The sequence below is a fragment of the Gambusia affinis genome, linkage group LG11 (genome assembly GCF_019740435.1).
Source record: "Gambusia affinis linkage group LG11, SWU_Gaff_1.0, whole genome shotgun sequence".
In the NCBI taxonomy this organism is placed as follows: domain Eukaryota; kingdom Metazoa; phylum Chordata; class Actinopteri; order Cyprinodontiformes; family Poeciliidae; genus Gambusia; species Gambusia affinis.
Window position 1 is genome coordinate 21,785,796 of NC_057878.1, and position 15,389 is coordinate 21,801,184.

Here is a 15,389-nt window from a genome sequence, read left to right on the forward strand (position 1 = left end):
GTCATGACCAAGGGCTTGATAAGCCTAAAAAAACTGACTTCTCACCCTTTACAACACTTCAAGCAGCTCTGCAGGAAATGATTCTGAACAGAGTTCGCTTCTTTTTACCACAACGTAGATGATTGATAAGCAAGAAACTGATCTCAGGCGAAAAAAAAAAACCTACTGATTGAGGGTGGGAAGAAATGAACAAGATAAAATAAAAATAATCAGTCTGAAGAATCGGCCACCTGCTGCTCAAATCCATAAACAACAAATGGGTCATGGAAAATGAGACTTAAAATTTTCATACCACTTTTCTGTTTAAGTTTCTGGAAAAACTGTCACCTTTCTATTATCTTCAAAATAATATTCTAGCAAACACAAAATGACGCTTTTGCTCATGTCATACCTAATGTTTAAATTGGCAAAAGGAGAGCCATTTTGCCAATTTAAAGTAATTTTCTACATTTGAGCTATAACTTAACTAAGGACCATTGGTGGGACTGCATTTAGTTCACCTAAGAATTAATTTTGAATAGGTTTTTCTGAAAGTAAAGGATAGATTAAAGATTATTTCTTTAAACACTTTGATCTTTGCTCAAATAGAAACTGGTATAAGACAAATGAGGGTGGAGTCATTTTTAGCTGTGATTTGAAGGTGAACCACAAACCCGTTACGGCGGTTAATTGTGCTCAGACTCAACTGTGCTCTGATTCCAGGATTAAAAAACTGTTAAATTGATTACGTTGATTACAATTTGAACACTAATAGACATGCAGCTAATTTTTTACCTCAGAGGTTTATAAAAATAGTGTTTGGATTCTGAGTCTAATGGTTTGTTTTCTGGTAGGAATGAAGCTGCTGCTGACAGTCTTGACCAGGTTTCTCTTGCAAAAGAGATTTTAATCTCAATGGGATTTTCCTAATAACAAAGCCTTCTAATAAGAATAAAAAGTAGTATCCTTTGTATTACTCAAAGCCTATGTAATATCTGCACAGCCAAATCTATAGAATGTGAATGGATATATTTGAAAGGTTGAGTGTGAGAAATAACTGGATGGAAATATTGCTCATTAGCTGCTCTTATGTTTAAACTTACATTTTCCAACAAGGGTTTGGCTGAATTCAACTAAAACACGTCATACTTCACCTCCTATCCTCTTGTTAGATGAAGACTTTGTATCTAACAGGCATTATTTTTGGTACAGCAAAGATAAAAAAAAACAAAAAAAACAAACAAAAACTCAGCTAAAAATAGAAGAGAATAACAAAGTCCCCTTCAAGGTCACTGCGCAACAGCAAAGTCTCCAAACCTAATATTCAACTACTTCATATAAGTTTTCATAATGCGTACAAACTTATTTTTAACCTTCACCAAGACTGCGGTGTGGTTTTATTCAAAAACAACAAGTTTTAGGATTACATAACGACCAGCCATGCAAAACACATCTGCAGCTTTCTGTTCGACACAAACGTCATCAAGGAGGACTCTATCTGATGTTCTCGTGCCATAGCAAAAAAACATAATAGGGCGTGGGTAGAGGGGATTCTCACACGGCACAAACTGTACGCTGCGTGTGTGATGGGTGTAGCCAGGCAGGAAGATGCGGTTTTGCAGAAAGCTCATCATGTCGCTTGGTAGATGCCGCCAAAAAGGAAAAACGCGGCAGTTTTAAAATGAGGCGAAGACGCAGCTATTGGCTCCCACACAGTAAAAGAGGAAGTGAGAGCAAAGTTGTTCATTTCAAATGTGAGAATGACGTGGGAGTCCATGGATAACACAAAGACACTGCCCTTTTATGCAACATGTTTTGGAGTTTTTTATGTAACATGCTTTTGCCGCCTCTGTCTCAGGTTTTAGCTCAAGTTGAATATTTCTACTAGAATAAAAAATAAAATACCAACAGGAGAAGAAACAATTCAAAAAGCTCAAAAACATTTGAACTCTGATATGAAGAGAGAGGAATCTTTTTTCTTTTTGTTTTATATTCTCTCCAGCTTGTAACTTCTTCTTTATCTAATTAAAACCTTGGAGTGTGAAAAAATATGAGAGTGGAGAGGTGAAGGTTTGATGCTACAAAAACAATCTTCTGAAAAGACTTTGACAGGAGCCATGTTTCCCAATCCTTGTCCTGGAGGCACCCTGCCCTGCATGTTTCAGATGTTTTCCTGCTTTAACACATCTGATAATTGCAGTTCAATAAAAGTCTGTTAATCGCCCATCAATTAAAATCAGGTATGTGTGAAGCAAGAAAATTATAACTTAGGGAAACATGGGGTTATGGTCATGTTCCAGTGGCACATTGTTTTGTTATACTTTTGTACTTTTCCATCAATATTAAGGAATTATTCACTTAAATCAAGTTCCTATATACTGAAAAGCTCATTTTAAGTTGGTTTTGCTTTATTTCAAGTGTACTGAGATATTTGCACAAGAAACTAGACCAAAAATACTGAGAATTTGTGTTTCTGCAGTGCGAATGAACAACAAGCATTGGTTGGTTTGGTCTGCAGTTTCTTTTATGCTTTTGGCTTTTTTTTTTTTTTTTCAAAGTGGCTTAACTATCGCTACAGTTGAAAGCAAAGCAGGGCAGAGCATTGTTAAAAATTAACCTTCAAAACAAAATTGTGTAACAGGTGAGTGAAAGAGCACACTGAAACATGAGAGCATACTCCCTAAAGTAAAGGCCCGATTTGTGGATGAACAAACAGCTTCTCCTCCTCCAGACTTGCCATGGGCCACTTTGACTCTTTCCACTTTCAGATGATGGATAGAACAGTGTTCAGTGGATTAAACCATGAACTGTGCTATGTTTTCCTTGGTTTTCACAGTTGTGAGACTTTCTTGATGCTACAGTTTTAGTATGTTTGCTTTAAGCAGTTGAACATTTCTACTATTTTTTAAAGTTTGTTGTTGTTCTCCATGTAGGAAAAGCTGGTAACAATTCAAGGAAAAGCTCAAATACCTCTGACCTCTGAATCACTGATAGAAGAATTGTGTTTCTTTTATTTATTATGTTCTGAAGCAAAGGTATTAGAGTACTACTACAGTAAAACTTCCCTTCTCCAAATATAAATGGGTTTCACTTAAAATAAAGCAGAGAGGCTAATTCTTTCACATTCCAAACTGTTTTATGTTTACATGACTGTTTTGGTTTTATGACTAAAGCTGGGAGATTCAGCTGAACTTAATGTTTGGTTTATGATTTTAAAATGCATACTAGTAGAGGAAGTGTGATTTACAACCGTCACTTCATGACTCACAGGGCACCTGCAGGCGGTGGGATGGAAACGAGGGTGCCTCCACTGAAATATCTTTAAAGAAAAAAGATCAGTTTCCCCAACTGGGGGAAGATAAGAAAACAGTTTTACCAGAAATTATTTTGGGGGTCTGGATCTCCACAAAGCCCTTTTTGGTGAGGGTGTCTCTGAAGAGCTGGCAGACTCCTGACTGCAGGCGGAAGATGGCCTGGCTGGTGGTCGTCTTTGGGAGGAAACACACACACACACACACATAAAACATTGAACCACAAGCAGAGCAGCGTTACCACACACAGAGTGATTCATTGGACTCATTACCCAATCGTAACAGATGTGCAAAAACAAGATTGCCAGTTTTTTTTATATATATATTTTTTTATATCTTGCACCTCCCATCTGCACGAAGGTTGAAACATTTATTTGCCGGCAAGGGCGAGACCTGCATCAGAGCCCGGTGGGAGCTCCGGGAATGCAAAACCTATCATTACCAATGTAAATGCTGACAGCGATGTAGGGAAGATTACTGTTAAAAATTAACCCCCAAAACCAAACTGTGTAACAGTTGAGTAAAATAAGCAGACAGAAACATTAAAGTACACTCCCTAAAATCCTTTGACTCATCTCAGGTTACCACAAACCTCTACAGTTTACTGGCCTACGACTACAGTTATTACATATCAAAAGGAGAGAAACTGTTGCTACTAAGACTCATCTGTACCGACGGCCTAAATTTGAATAGACATCATGTCTACTTTTTGACAAAAAAGTGAAAAGTGATAGCGTGTGAGTACAGGCCAACTTGTAACTCTACAGACGACGCTTTAGGGATGTCTGACTGAAATCTGAAGCATCAGGGAGAACAATTGGTAAAAAGAAGAAGTGAAAAAGATATAAAACTTTCCTGAGAATTTTTATCAACACCTTTGCAAAGCTGCCGAGCAGAATGCCTCTGACTCATTTTTGCTGTGCGTCATACGTTTGGGCCCAACCTTTCTTTTAATCTGGGGGGAAAAAATCAGCGAAAAGCCAGTCTGAGTGAGACCACGCTTAAACCTTCGAAAGCGCTTCCTGTTGACAGCAAGTCTGTAGCGAGAAGGTGCGATGTAGGTAGCAGTTGGTCTCCTAAACTGGCAGCTCTTCTGATGCTGCGGTAACTTATAAGAAGCACCTGAACATCACTTACAACTCAGAGGCAAACTCTACGGTTTAGAAACCCAGCTGCGGTGATGAGATACCACAGACGGGTTTCAAGGTCCAAAATTTAAATTTAAGTGCGGTTTCAGTCCCACGTTTCAAGACGAGCAGAAAATTCATCTTGTGGGAATTGTTTTGCCCTTACTATAGTAAACAATGACAGACTCCAAAATGGTCAAAATACTGTTAATACTGAAATTTGATAGTAATAAAAATGTCTGAAGCTAATCCAACAACTTAGTTATGCTTTTAAAGACTTTGTGAAATACCTTAGAGAAATTATAAAACCAGCTACAGAGAACTGCAGAACACCTGCATTGCATAGTTAAACTTCTGCATTTCATATTGTGACATATTAACAGATAAAAAGTAGTGTTGCAAAATATATAGGAAGTTTATTTTCTTTGGATAAAATCTCAATATCTTAAGGAAATGCAAAGTTATTAGTGAATTATACAACTATCACATTCATGCTCACTTTGCCAGGGATGCATTTGGTGACACTTGTTTAAAATAGCAGAACAATTTTTTTAGCTGACATTGAGATGTTTCAACTTTTCAATTAAATCATGCATTTAGGAGAAAAAGTATATATTTATTATTGTTTATTTTTTCCAACATTTTGGGTAGATTGTTCACTATATAGGGTCAATTTTTGCAATATCCCATTAACACATTCACCAACGTCATCACAAATTGAATGTTTTCTTGAAGACTCTTGTTGAAAGTTACCATGTCCTTGCAACCATTATATTTAAGCAGAAATTTACCATTCTGGTTTATTTTCAAAACTTGCATGTTGTGATGAGGTGAGAGCCAGTTTTGCTCTGATATGTTCATAAGTATAACTACAAAAAGAAAATCTTTTTGCCCATCATCTGATCAACTCAGTTCCATTTACAGAATCATTTTGGAACTTTAAATTGCTTATATTTTTTCAGTTTTATACACTTCTCTTTCAACAAAGAGTTCCTGTATGTGAAGCTGTGGATGAACTTGTTTAAATGATCTCCATTTGATGCAGTTAAAGCATAAAATCAAATGAATTCAACCAATTTGTTATTTGTCACCCAATAGAGCACAGGTGTCAAACTCCAGTCCTCAAGGGCCGCTGTCCTGCAGTTTTTAGATGTGCCACAGGTACAAAACACTGGAATGAAATGGCTTAATGACCTCCTTCTTTTGTAGACAAGTTCCCCAGATCCTTGCTAATGACCTAATTATTCTATTCAGGTGTGGTGCAGCAAAGGCACATCTAAAAGTTACAGGACACTGGCCCTTGAGGACTGGAGTTTGAGACGCCTGCAATAGAGGAACTAGAAACAAAAATATTTTTAAAAAATGTTAAATCTGCAATGCTGTTTAAAATTAACAATGGCACATCTAAAAAAATCATGATGCAACAGTCAAACAGCAATCAGCATACATATATTACTCAAAATGTTTTCTAATGCACTATTTCAGTCAAAAAAAAATAAAAAATTCTGCAGCTATTTTACACAAAATAACTGAACAGATTGCAAGTCCAAGCCTTATTGCACTAACTAAATTAACACAACTGAACTTTCTCTGCTTTTTATTGTACGAAGCACCTGATGTTAAAGTATCACATGAGAGAAGTTTCATAGAAACTCAACTATTCTTAGAGGAGCTTTATTGGTCCCTCATCGAGTGTTTGTCTAGCAGAGTGGGAACCGCTTTATAGCTTCACCGGGCCCTTAAGTGTACAAGTGATGACAGACCCTCGTCTGTGAGCTTCAATGTTACTGAAACAGGTGGTGTTGTGAGCCTTTAGAGCGCCGTGTCTCTGCTGTGGTGTTGCTGCCTTCCTGCCAGCCGTATCATCCATACATATCAAAACAATGCGAGACTCGGCGGCTGTGTGCCTTCTGCTGCTCGTATAGATTTAGCACGTCTCCCACACAAAGCGGCAGCATGCTAAATCACAGATGAACGTTTTCTCTTTTAAGGTGCAGCGGTTTGCTCAGTTGTTTTGAAGTTATTAGGTAGTTTGCTTTCTGTTTGATCTAAAGTACCGCGCTTCAATGCTATGGCAGTTTTAGCTTAACCTGAAAAGTCTGAATGAAGACGTTTCTAAATTTAGACAACGGAACGTAAATGATAAGCTTTGAACGGCATTGCTTGAATTTTTTTTACTGAAAAAGACACGGCATCTAGCATGCTTTTAGGAATGTAAACAGATTTTCTTTTCCTTCACCGACAGTCACTTTAAGGATAAGATCCACCAACTGATAGCTTTGACACATTTCTGTTGTCTCTTACCCTGAGATCAATCACCCTGTTGTCCAGTCTGGTATCCTGGTTAACAGTGGCTCTTCCTTCCTGAGGGGAAAAACCATTATAACATCACAACCAAACATTCAACTTATGAAATATTCAAAAGAGCTGATCTGCTCTGCTCCTGCTCTTTACCCCAGGGTGTTTGTATTCAGTGATGTGTAAATATTTTACAGGCTTTTTAAAGCTCACAAGGGATGAAACATAAGGAGTGTTGCATATCTGGATATGTTAGGATGTAAAACATATAGGGGTGTTCTCAGTAAATTAGAAAAAGTTACTTCATTCTGCTAATTCAGTTAAACTCAAACATTCATTATACAGAGCAAGATGTGTTTCAAATGTCCATCTGTGTTCATTTTGATGATCATGGCTTAGATAATAAAGCTCAAAATGGACTTTTTTTCTGAAAACATAAACATTACATATTATGCAATAAAAGTAAAACAGACGCCTCATGTTATCACTAAAATGGAAAACACTGCTAACTTGAAAGTTATCCAGTAAGACGATATTAACATCCTCCACAAGAAAGATAAGGCGCCAGAAGTGTTTGCTAAAGAAGCTTGCTGGTCGTCGGCTTATCAATGTAATGTTTAGCGGAAGGAAAAAGTGTGATAGAAAAAAATTAAAGCAGGTTTTTATCAGCTTTATGCCATAATCATCCAAAGAAGAAGAATTTAATTTTGATGATATTCTAATTTGTCAAGAAACATAAATTAGCAACTGCAACAACAGAGATGTGCTAAGTAGTTTCTATTAATACATTTGAGTGAAAATGTGTAAGTGTAAGTGAAAGTGTAAATAAAAATCTGTCTAATTTTGTTTATATATTTGCATGCAAACGTTATATATTTAAATGCAAACATTCTTCTCTATCTATCCATTTCAACACAACTAAAAATTAAGAAAAAACCTCTGTAAGTTTCTTTAAAAATTAAGTAAAGGAAATTCAAAATCAAGTGAGAAATAAGTTAGGGCTATCCAAAAATATATTCCTATATAAAATAGAATAGAAATATTCCTTTATTGTCCCAGTGTGTAATTTTAGCCATTTTAATTTTCCCACAAAGGTGACAACTCGGTATGCTAAAGATGATTTGTGTCGTTTAAACTTCAGACTGAGAGATGTCAGAGAACTTAAAATAAATAAGATTGTAGCAGCTAATAAGGGCTCATAAAGATTTAATAAGGCCTAAAAAATTTTAATCATCTTTTGCATTGTACAAAAACTATGAAAAAGATGTGAATATAAAGTAAGGATTGCAGCAAATTTCTCACTTAAGTTATTTTAGCTAAAGGAGCTAATACTAGCTATTAGGCGATAGGGTGACCAACTTTTTTCCCTTAGACAGAAAATAGATTTTTGTTAATATATTCTGTTTAAATAAGAAAACACTAATGTGCAAATAAATTATTTTCCCTGAGATAAATAAAACAACTCTAAATAGACAGAACACTGACATGTCCAAATATTTTCACATCCTGTGAGAATGTAGGCACCAAGCACTAAATGGGAAAAATGGTCAGCTGCTACAAAACATCTGCCGTTCAAGACAATAGGAAACCAATTCAGAAAAGGGAGAAATATGAATAAAAATGTAAATGTTTCATCACAGGACTATTGCTTCCAGGGTCATGTTGTGCTTCCTCAGAATGTCCTCTGGGGCGTGAGTTAACAGCCCATGTTGCTACATCCTGCCCTGCCTGCAGCCTCATACAATGGGGAAAAAGCGTTAGGCAGACAGTCAGAGCCGATCTGGCCTCCGTCTCTGGGGACGGCAGGTGCTGCTACAAGTGTGTGACTGACATGTTGAATCCCAACAGAAAACACCTGAGAACCTGCTGCAGATGTGAAATGTAGCTGGTGGATACAAACAGGTGTGTTCACTGCAACAAGGCATGACCCGTGTACATACATGCACAAATTCTTTCAAAGCCCTGTTTGAAATGTGCTAAAAAGTCTTTAAAAATTTCACCCTTCACTCCAGTTTCATGTTACGAAATACTGTAACCACCAAAAATAACATTTATGATACCTGCAACCATCCCTTCGCAATAAATAACTTCACCCTTGTTTCTTATTTTATTTTTTTAAGTTGACCAGTTTAAAAACGAGGAACTTCTAATTATGAAGGGATGTTTTCTGTTACCCTCAGTAGAAATATGCTTGTGACAGATGCCCGTTTTTCTTTAAAATGTCAGACAACTTCCTCTGTGATGTGCTGGTTTAAATATTCTAGAAACACCTACAAGAAAACAGCTGCTTTCCTCGTCCTCAAAACAGAGCTACAGTCTGAGAAACAAATAAAGTTCAAAACAACTGCAACAGGGACCCAAAACAGCTGTCGAAGCTTCTACGATAATCAGATGCTTTCTATGTACCATCTGTCCTAAAATAATAAATACTAACTTAAAGTGTACTTTAAGTAGAATATAGTGTTCTGGTTGGATACAAATTAAGTGAGCTTGTAGCCCAAAAACAAGAGACAAAACAGAACAAAGCAAAAAACCTCAAGGTAGGTTAGATGCAACACGAAGAATGCACACTGTTGGATACAGCGGAATATATGCAACAATGTGGGCCTGCTTCTCTTCCAAAGGACATGGGATTATTCTGAGATGGGCATGGTGACAAAAATTTCAAGTCAAAACCAAAACAGTTCACAGGCATTTAATAAACATTCTTCTCTATCAGCAGAAATAAAGCCTATGGAAAACTTGTGGGAAAACAGAGATAGACTGTCCTTGTATGCTTTAATCATGTGAAATCATATCACTAGAGATAAGTAGCAGCCTTTTATAAATCATGTCAGAACAGCTAATATTGAACCAAAAGTTAAACTGGTGCTTTAGTTCTGCACAACTGTAATATTTAACTAACTTTCTAACACAACTTGAATCTTTTCCCCCACATTTGTCACAATGGAATGGCATCATTCCTCAAAGTTTTCCCAACGAAAAATCTGAAAGGTTTGTATTCCAAGCCCTCCTATATAAAACCACTTCTTGAAGCAATTGCAGTTCTTTTGACGTACACCTCTACCAGCTTAGAGTCTAAGGCTTTTTTTGTTTCTCATTCTTGTTTGAGAAACAGCTCAACTCAACTCACCTCCTCCCCATCTCCATCCGGCCTGACTGCGTCCTCCAGCTGCAGGGGGAGACGAGGCTCTGCCTGGCTGATGACAAAAATCTGAGAAAAAAAAAGCAAAAGAAAACAAAGCTTAGCACCATAAAATGTCTAAAAAAAAGCTGCAATGTTTACATAAGGGCACAAGAAAATGGAAAGTACCTGACCTCCAGACATCTACGTCAAAGTGAAAGCGGATAAGAAGTGACACCCCCCTCTGTTTATGTGAAAAGCTGACTCCAGCTGACAAACGTGTGCGTTTATTGTGATCGGTTTGGATATTATTTCAAGTGTAGAGCCTGAACACCTTGTCTCGTAGCTGTGAAATTTTATTTCTCCACATCTGCTAGAACGAGGGTTACCTGGTCAATGGTCTCAATCTGCTTGAACAATGAGTTTTAACAAAGAGGTAAACATTAGGTGCATTGTTTTACCTACTCTAACAGCAGCTGTGTGCTTCCTGTGAGAGGAGCTGTGTACCTGCCTGAATAAAATTAACTATAAAGGCCAAAAAGTCTGGATGCTTTTATGCTGCCAGGCAGGAAAGATGTACAACTCTGTGTGTTTATTTGGGTGTGAAAGGGAAGAGGGTGCATGAGAAGGCCTTGCAGGTGAGCTAACCCTCTCGATGTGCAGCTCCACGTCCTGCTGTGAACAGCTCTCGATCTTCTGCTCCACTTTCCTCACCATGGCCTCCACATCTACGATGCTCTCCTTTGTGATGCTGCAGAGTGAAAGTAACAAGCTGCACTTAGAAAACAAACTCTACGCCGGCATCGAAGCCACATTTCTGTTAAACTCTGATCTCAACCTGCAGACATGAAGGAAGGCAAGCGTGTGGGACATGGGTGAGTGATTTTTGACTTGATTGTGCCATTTTTCTTTTTTTTCAATCAAGCTGGAAATACAACTGTTGAAGTGACATTTGCAGAAAAGTGAAGAGGTATTTCAGATGCCACGTGCACCTGTGGCTTTCATATCAAAACCACCTTCCCCTATTTCTCCCACTGCTTTAGTCAGCAGGCTGCAATGACATGTACAATTTTCCTACAAGCTCATTTAGAACAAAATACAGACAGCTCAGGTAGTTTGAGGGAAACATTTTTTTTTTTTTCAAATTTAGAGAATTTGTAATGAATCACAATAAATTAAAACATTTTTAAATATATTTTGGGTCATTTCTGTTCATTTCAGGGGTTGCGTTAACAGAATATTTTCTGTATTTGAACAGAAAATTACAGAAAAATCTGAAGGCCCGTAGCAGAGAAAAATACACAAAATACACAGGGATAACTGCAGCCTTGAGATTATGTAACGTAAAATCTATTTGATAGATTTACAAGGTGAGAACTGAAGCAATAGTGAGTGCTTCAAGAATTGCTAGATGCAGACACAACTGTGTTAAGTCAATCCTGAATTTGTGACATCTATCTAAGCATTTTACCTGGGCTAAGGAGTGAAAGCAATGGATTATTGCTGAAATTGTGTGTTGCATTTGAAAATCAAGGATTTTAAGTTGCTTAAGATCTGGTGTGATGTTTCTACAGGCAGCAAAGATTTGGGGAGCCTTGTAATCAGCTGGTGTTGGTCCACTTCAGACTTTAGTTACATGGAGATGCCATTAAACTAGTCTGACCTAAACTTCACAGGGTTTCTCTCAGGAAGGTGAGAGAAAACTGAACCAAAAATCCAGACAAGCTTAAAGCAACTTGGGCTTTCCGTTTTGCTGTACTTTTACGGCATTAAATGCAGAAATATTCAGTGCATCTACTGTACAGTATATGGACATATATGGACAAGTAAGGGTATATTTCTGGATTATAATCCTGTCTAACTGGTATTCACTATCATAATTTTATGAGAAATAAATTTGGTATTTTATTTATCTGAGAGGCATAATAATAATAATTAAAAAAAAGAGTAAAAATAAATGTTTGAAATATGTTATCAGTGATTCATCTGTGTAATGAACCTGTAATATAAGAAGATACATTTCCAGATAGAATTATGGAAATACATTAACCTTATGGTGACATTCTAATTTATTGACAAGCATCTGCATCTACTCAACTCTACCCTATGTAAGATTAACAGCAGATTATGCAAACAACTGAAGCCTTGATTTAAGAAACAGAAGTAGAAATCAAACAAGAGGTACTGAGCGCTTGTCCAATTCTCAGAACTTGAAAAGAAGAGACTGTCACTCAATTATAACACCTAACGTAAGGAAGAGGATGTTTTCAGTCTTCAGAATCAAGCAGAAGTCGTCTAACTTCCTGTGCCAACAACTACCTGAGAAAGAACTGAACATCACTGATAAGATTATATGTTGTTTTTATTAATCTAATTCAGCTTTAACCTTCTGATACTCAAATAATTTTGAGATTAAACCATAATTGTTTAAAAATTAAAAGTTTCAATTTTCAAATAACAAAATTTGGAGTTTAATAGTTTTAAGTGTGCATAAAATAAAACAAAAGCATCAGGGTGAGGAACTGCATCGTATTTCAGGATGTAGGAAGTACACAGCTATACAACAAAATCATCTGGGTTTTGTTCCCATTGTGATCATTTTCCTGTCCTACATTAAATTTAAAGTAAATATGCAGGAGGGCCATTTTTTATTTTTACTTGATCTTTGTTGGTTTCAAAACCAACCCCTGGCCCCTAGATTCAAGCTGGTGGAAACTCAGTGTACCGTGTCAGAAAAGCGAAACATCCCCCTGCTTGCCAAACAGCGCCGGGCCAGATGGGAGACCTGCTGTAATCCGTCACTCCTCCTCATTAAAAAGCAGTAATGAGGGACTGAACGCCGGGGCACTGCTGTCCCTTCAGCCCCGCGACAGCTGCCGCCATAGTCCTTCCCATCCAGGAGGAGATCAGTAAAATAAATAAATCCCCTACATTAATGACTGTCTAAGCTTGCCCCCAAAGACTCTGAGGATACACGACACGTAACTGACATCACCGCATGGAAATGAGTCAGGAGAGAAGGGAGATGGACTTGAGTAAATGACCCAAGGAAAACCAAGATGGTCCGATTCTTCAACTTGACGAAAACTGTCCATGACATGGGTTCAGTACTTATGGGTTGTTTCCAATCCCTTTAAGAATTTTGAGGAAAATACTTTTGATTCAACTAATCCAAGTCTGAAGCTAGGGTTTAAAACTGAGGGGAAAAAAATGGTCTGCTCCATACACAACGAAGGTCACGCTCCGGCCTTGACTACTGATCAATTATCTTGGAGTCTTGTTCTAATTAACTGGACCTTGTCTGTAGAAATGTGAGCACTGATCTGTTATATTATGGTTTTAAAAAATGATTAAAAGTGAAGCTCGTGATTACCTGCTCTGTTGGCTTCTCAAGAGTTACTGAGGAAAACAACATGAAAACCTCTGAAGAAAACATGAACGCAACTTCTTTCTTCACAAAATGTAAACAAAAATGGACTGGCGGTTGTAGAATTTATATTTTGTCCTTGGTTAAAGACCATGGCCCATTTCTCTTGCTAGCACTAGAATCTTGTTATTGTTTTGGTTGCATTTATCCCAAATGCCCTCCTCTATAGTCTATTTTCTGCTTTTGGAAAGGTCTCTAGCGTTGAACGCATTAGCGATCTCCAAGCAGACCAGAGTTCACTCAAACCAAACAGACTTAGGTTTTTAAGCAGACCGGTTTGCTTTTTGGGACCACATCAGTGTTCAATTGCCATTCACACCTCCCCATCCAGGCCTTCTACGCAAGCAAACTATTAATATACCTCACTTGGTAGAAAACATTTGTTAGACATCAAAGGTGCCAACAAAAGCAACATATCAGTGAAGTAATTTGTAGAGGACTCCTCCTTCCACTATCTAATAAAGGATTAGGAGGTCTATTCTATAGAAAGAAAACTAAATTACAGTAGAGTATGGGTTGAATTGGGGACTTCACATTCAGCTCCGCTTTGCTGGCAGGATAGTAGAGATTGCAGAGCTTCTGGAGCTCTTAATTAAACTGTGTGTGAGAAGAGGATGTCCTGGACATGGGATAAATGAAAGGCGACTTCCCACTATGATGCCACCTTTGGCCTCGGTATGATTATGAGAGGATTTCCTTTTAATCTGGGTTCCCACTCAGCTTGTCAATCATCAAACCAGAGCATGTGAAACTAGATGAGGAGGGTAGAAACCCAGCAGTTGTGTTCTGAGAAGTGGTAAAGTTTAGTAAAAACATGTTGCTTTGACAACCGTGTCGTCACTTTCACTTGCTCCGTTGCTAGGCGCCATGTTTTGCAACACAAACCAACTGTCTTCCCACAAACATTGCAGAACTAGATTGAGGAACCGTGATAAGTAAGAGTTGCAGATAGACTGACACCTAAAGAAATGCTTTTTGAAATACAGTACAATAAGCTTTGAAGAGAAGAGTAATGTTTTAACTTTATTCTATTGATAAGTAGATTTTACTTATCTTTGATATCTTTTGGTTATCTGGCTTAACCAATCCTTACTATCAAGATCTTTCTGAACAGTAATATGTTGTTTGCTATCTACTTTATCTTTTCTCACCCGTAATATTTTTTTTCCAGTAAAAAAATGAACAGAAGGGCAAATGTTAGGCAAGGTTTTCTAAGCCCAAGATCTCTTTCCCATGAAGATCACTTTATGATTGAAGATGAAATGCTTTTACAGACGAGACAATTATTCAGGACTCTGAAGACATTTTTTTTTCTCTGTAGATTTAACACGACAACAAAGAGCAAACTAAGTTCATGGCCGTGAGAACCATCGGTTATTTTGCAGAGTCATTATCCCGCATCATGGCAAAGTACAGCCCAAAGGTCATCTAAAGAGGAACTGCAACAAACATCAGGAGTTTGAGCCATACGCTCAAACTGACGTCAACACTCCAGTCTGAGCATCAGTAGGTTCACCACCATAATTACAGTGTGAATCTATAAATAGCAGAACAAACTGCAGAGATTCCATATAAAACATGGATGTGGTAAGCATATCTCGGATGTAAAGTATGTGGAGAAGGACTGCTAAATTTAAATATTTTTTTTTTAAATAAAGTAAATTGTCATTTATTAACTAAAAATGCTGAAATTGCGCGTCATCTTATTTCTTTTTGAGTTCCTGCCTAACAACAAATTTCTGTCAGATACTGGTTTTGTTTAACATATAATCCATATATCTGGACTACTAAATTCAAAGGAACACAATATTTGGTTGTGGTAGCCTTGTGTCATGGGTTTTTTTTCTTTTTTTGTCATTGAGGACATGTCTCGTTAAAGGAGATAAAAATAAAAACTATTCAAAAAACAGTTTAGATCCTGAACATAAAATCAAATGTCTGCTGGAAAACTTATGTGTTGACATCACAGTGAGTCCAGGCATACATGGAAATTAACTTAAAAGATGTAAGAAAATTTTATTTTGGCATAACTTAGCCAACATCAAACTAATACTTGTTAGATGATAAGATGTTCATAGTCTTTGAAGCTCTGCAACAAAACAGTGGGTCTTGTTAGAAATTTA

The 15,389-nt window shown here is 37.3% G+C and overlaps 1 protein-coding gene across 1 annotated transcript in view; it reads right to left on the reverse strand.

Moving 5' to 3' along the window:
* The window catches only part of dars1 (aspartyl-tRNA synthetase 1), a 39,091-nt gene that overhangs the window by 9,837 nt on the left and 13,865 nt on the right, over positions 1-15,389 (reverse strand). The window contains exons 7-10 of the mRNA XM_044131876.1: positions 10,488-10,590; positions 9,849-9,929; positions 6,722-6,781; positions 3,356-3,467 (exon numbers count right to left, since the gene is read on the reverse strand). Of these exons, the coding sequence (XP_043987811.1) occupies positions 3,356-3,467; positions 6,722-6,781; positions 9,849-9,929; positions 10,488-10,590 (356 nt within the window). The remainder of the gene's footprint in view (positions 1-3,355; positions 3,468-6,721; positions 6,782-9,848; positions 9,930-10,487; positions 10,591-15,389) is intronic.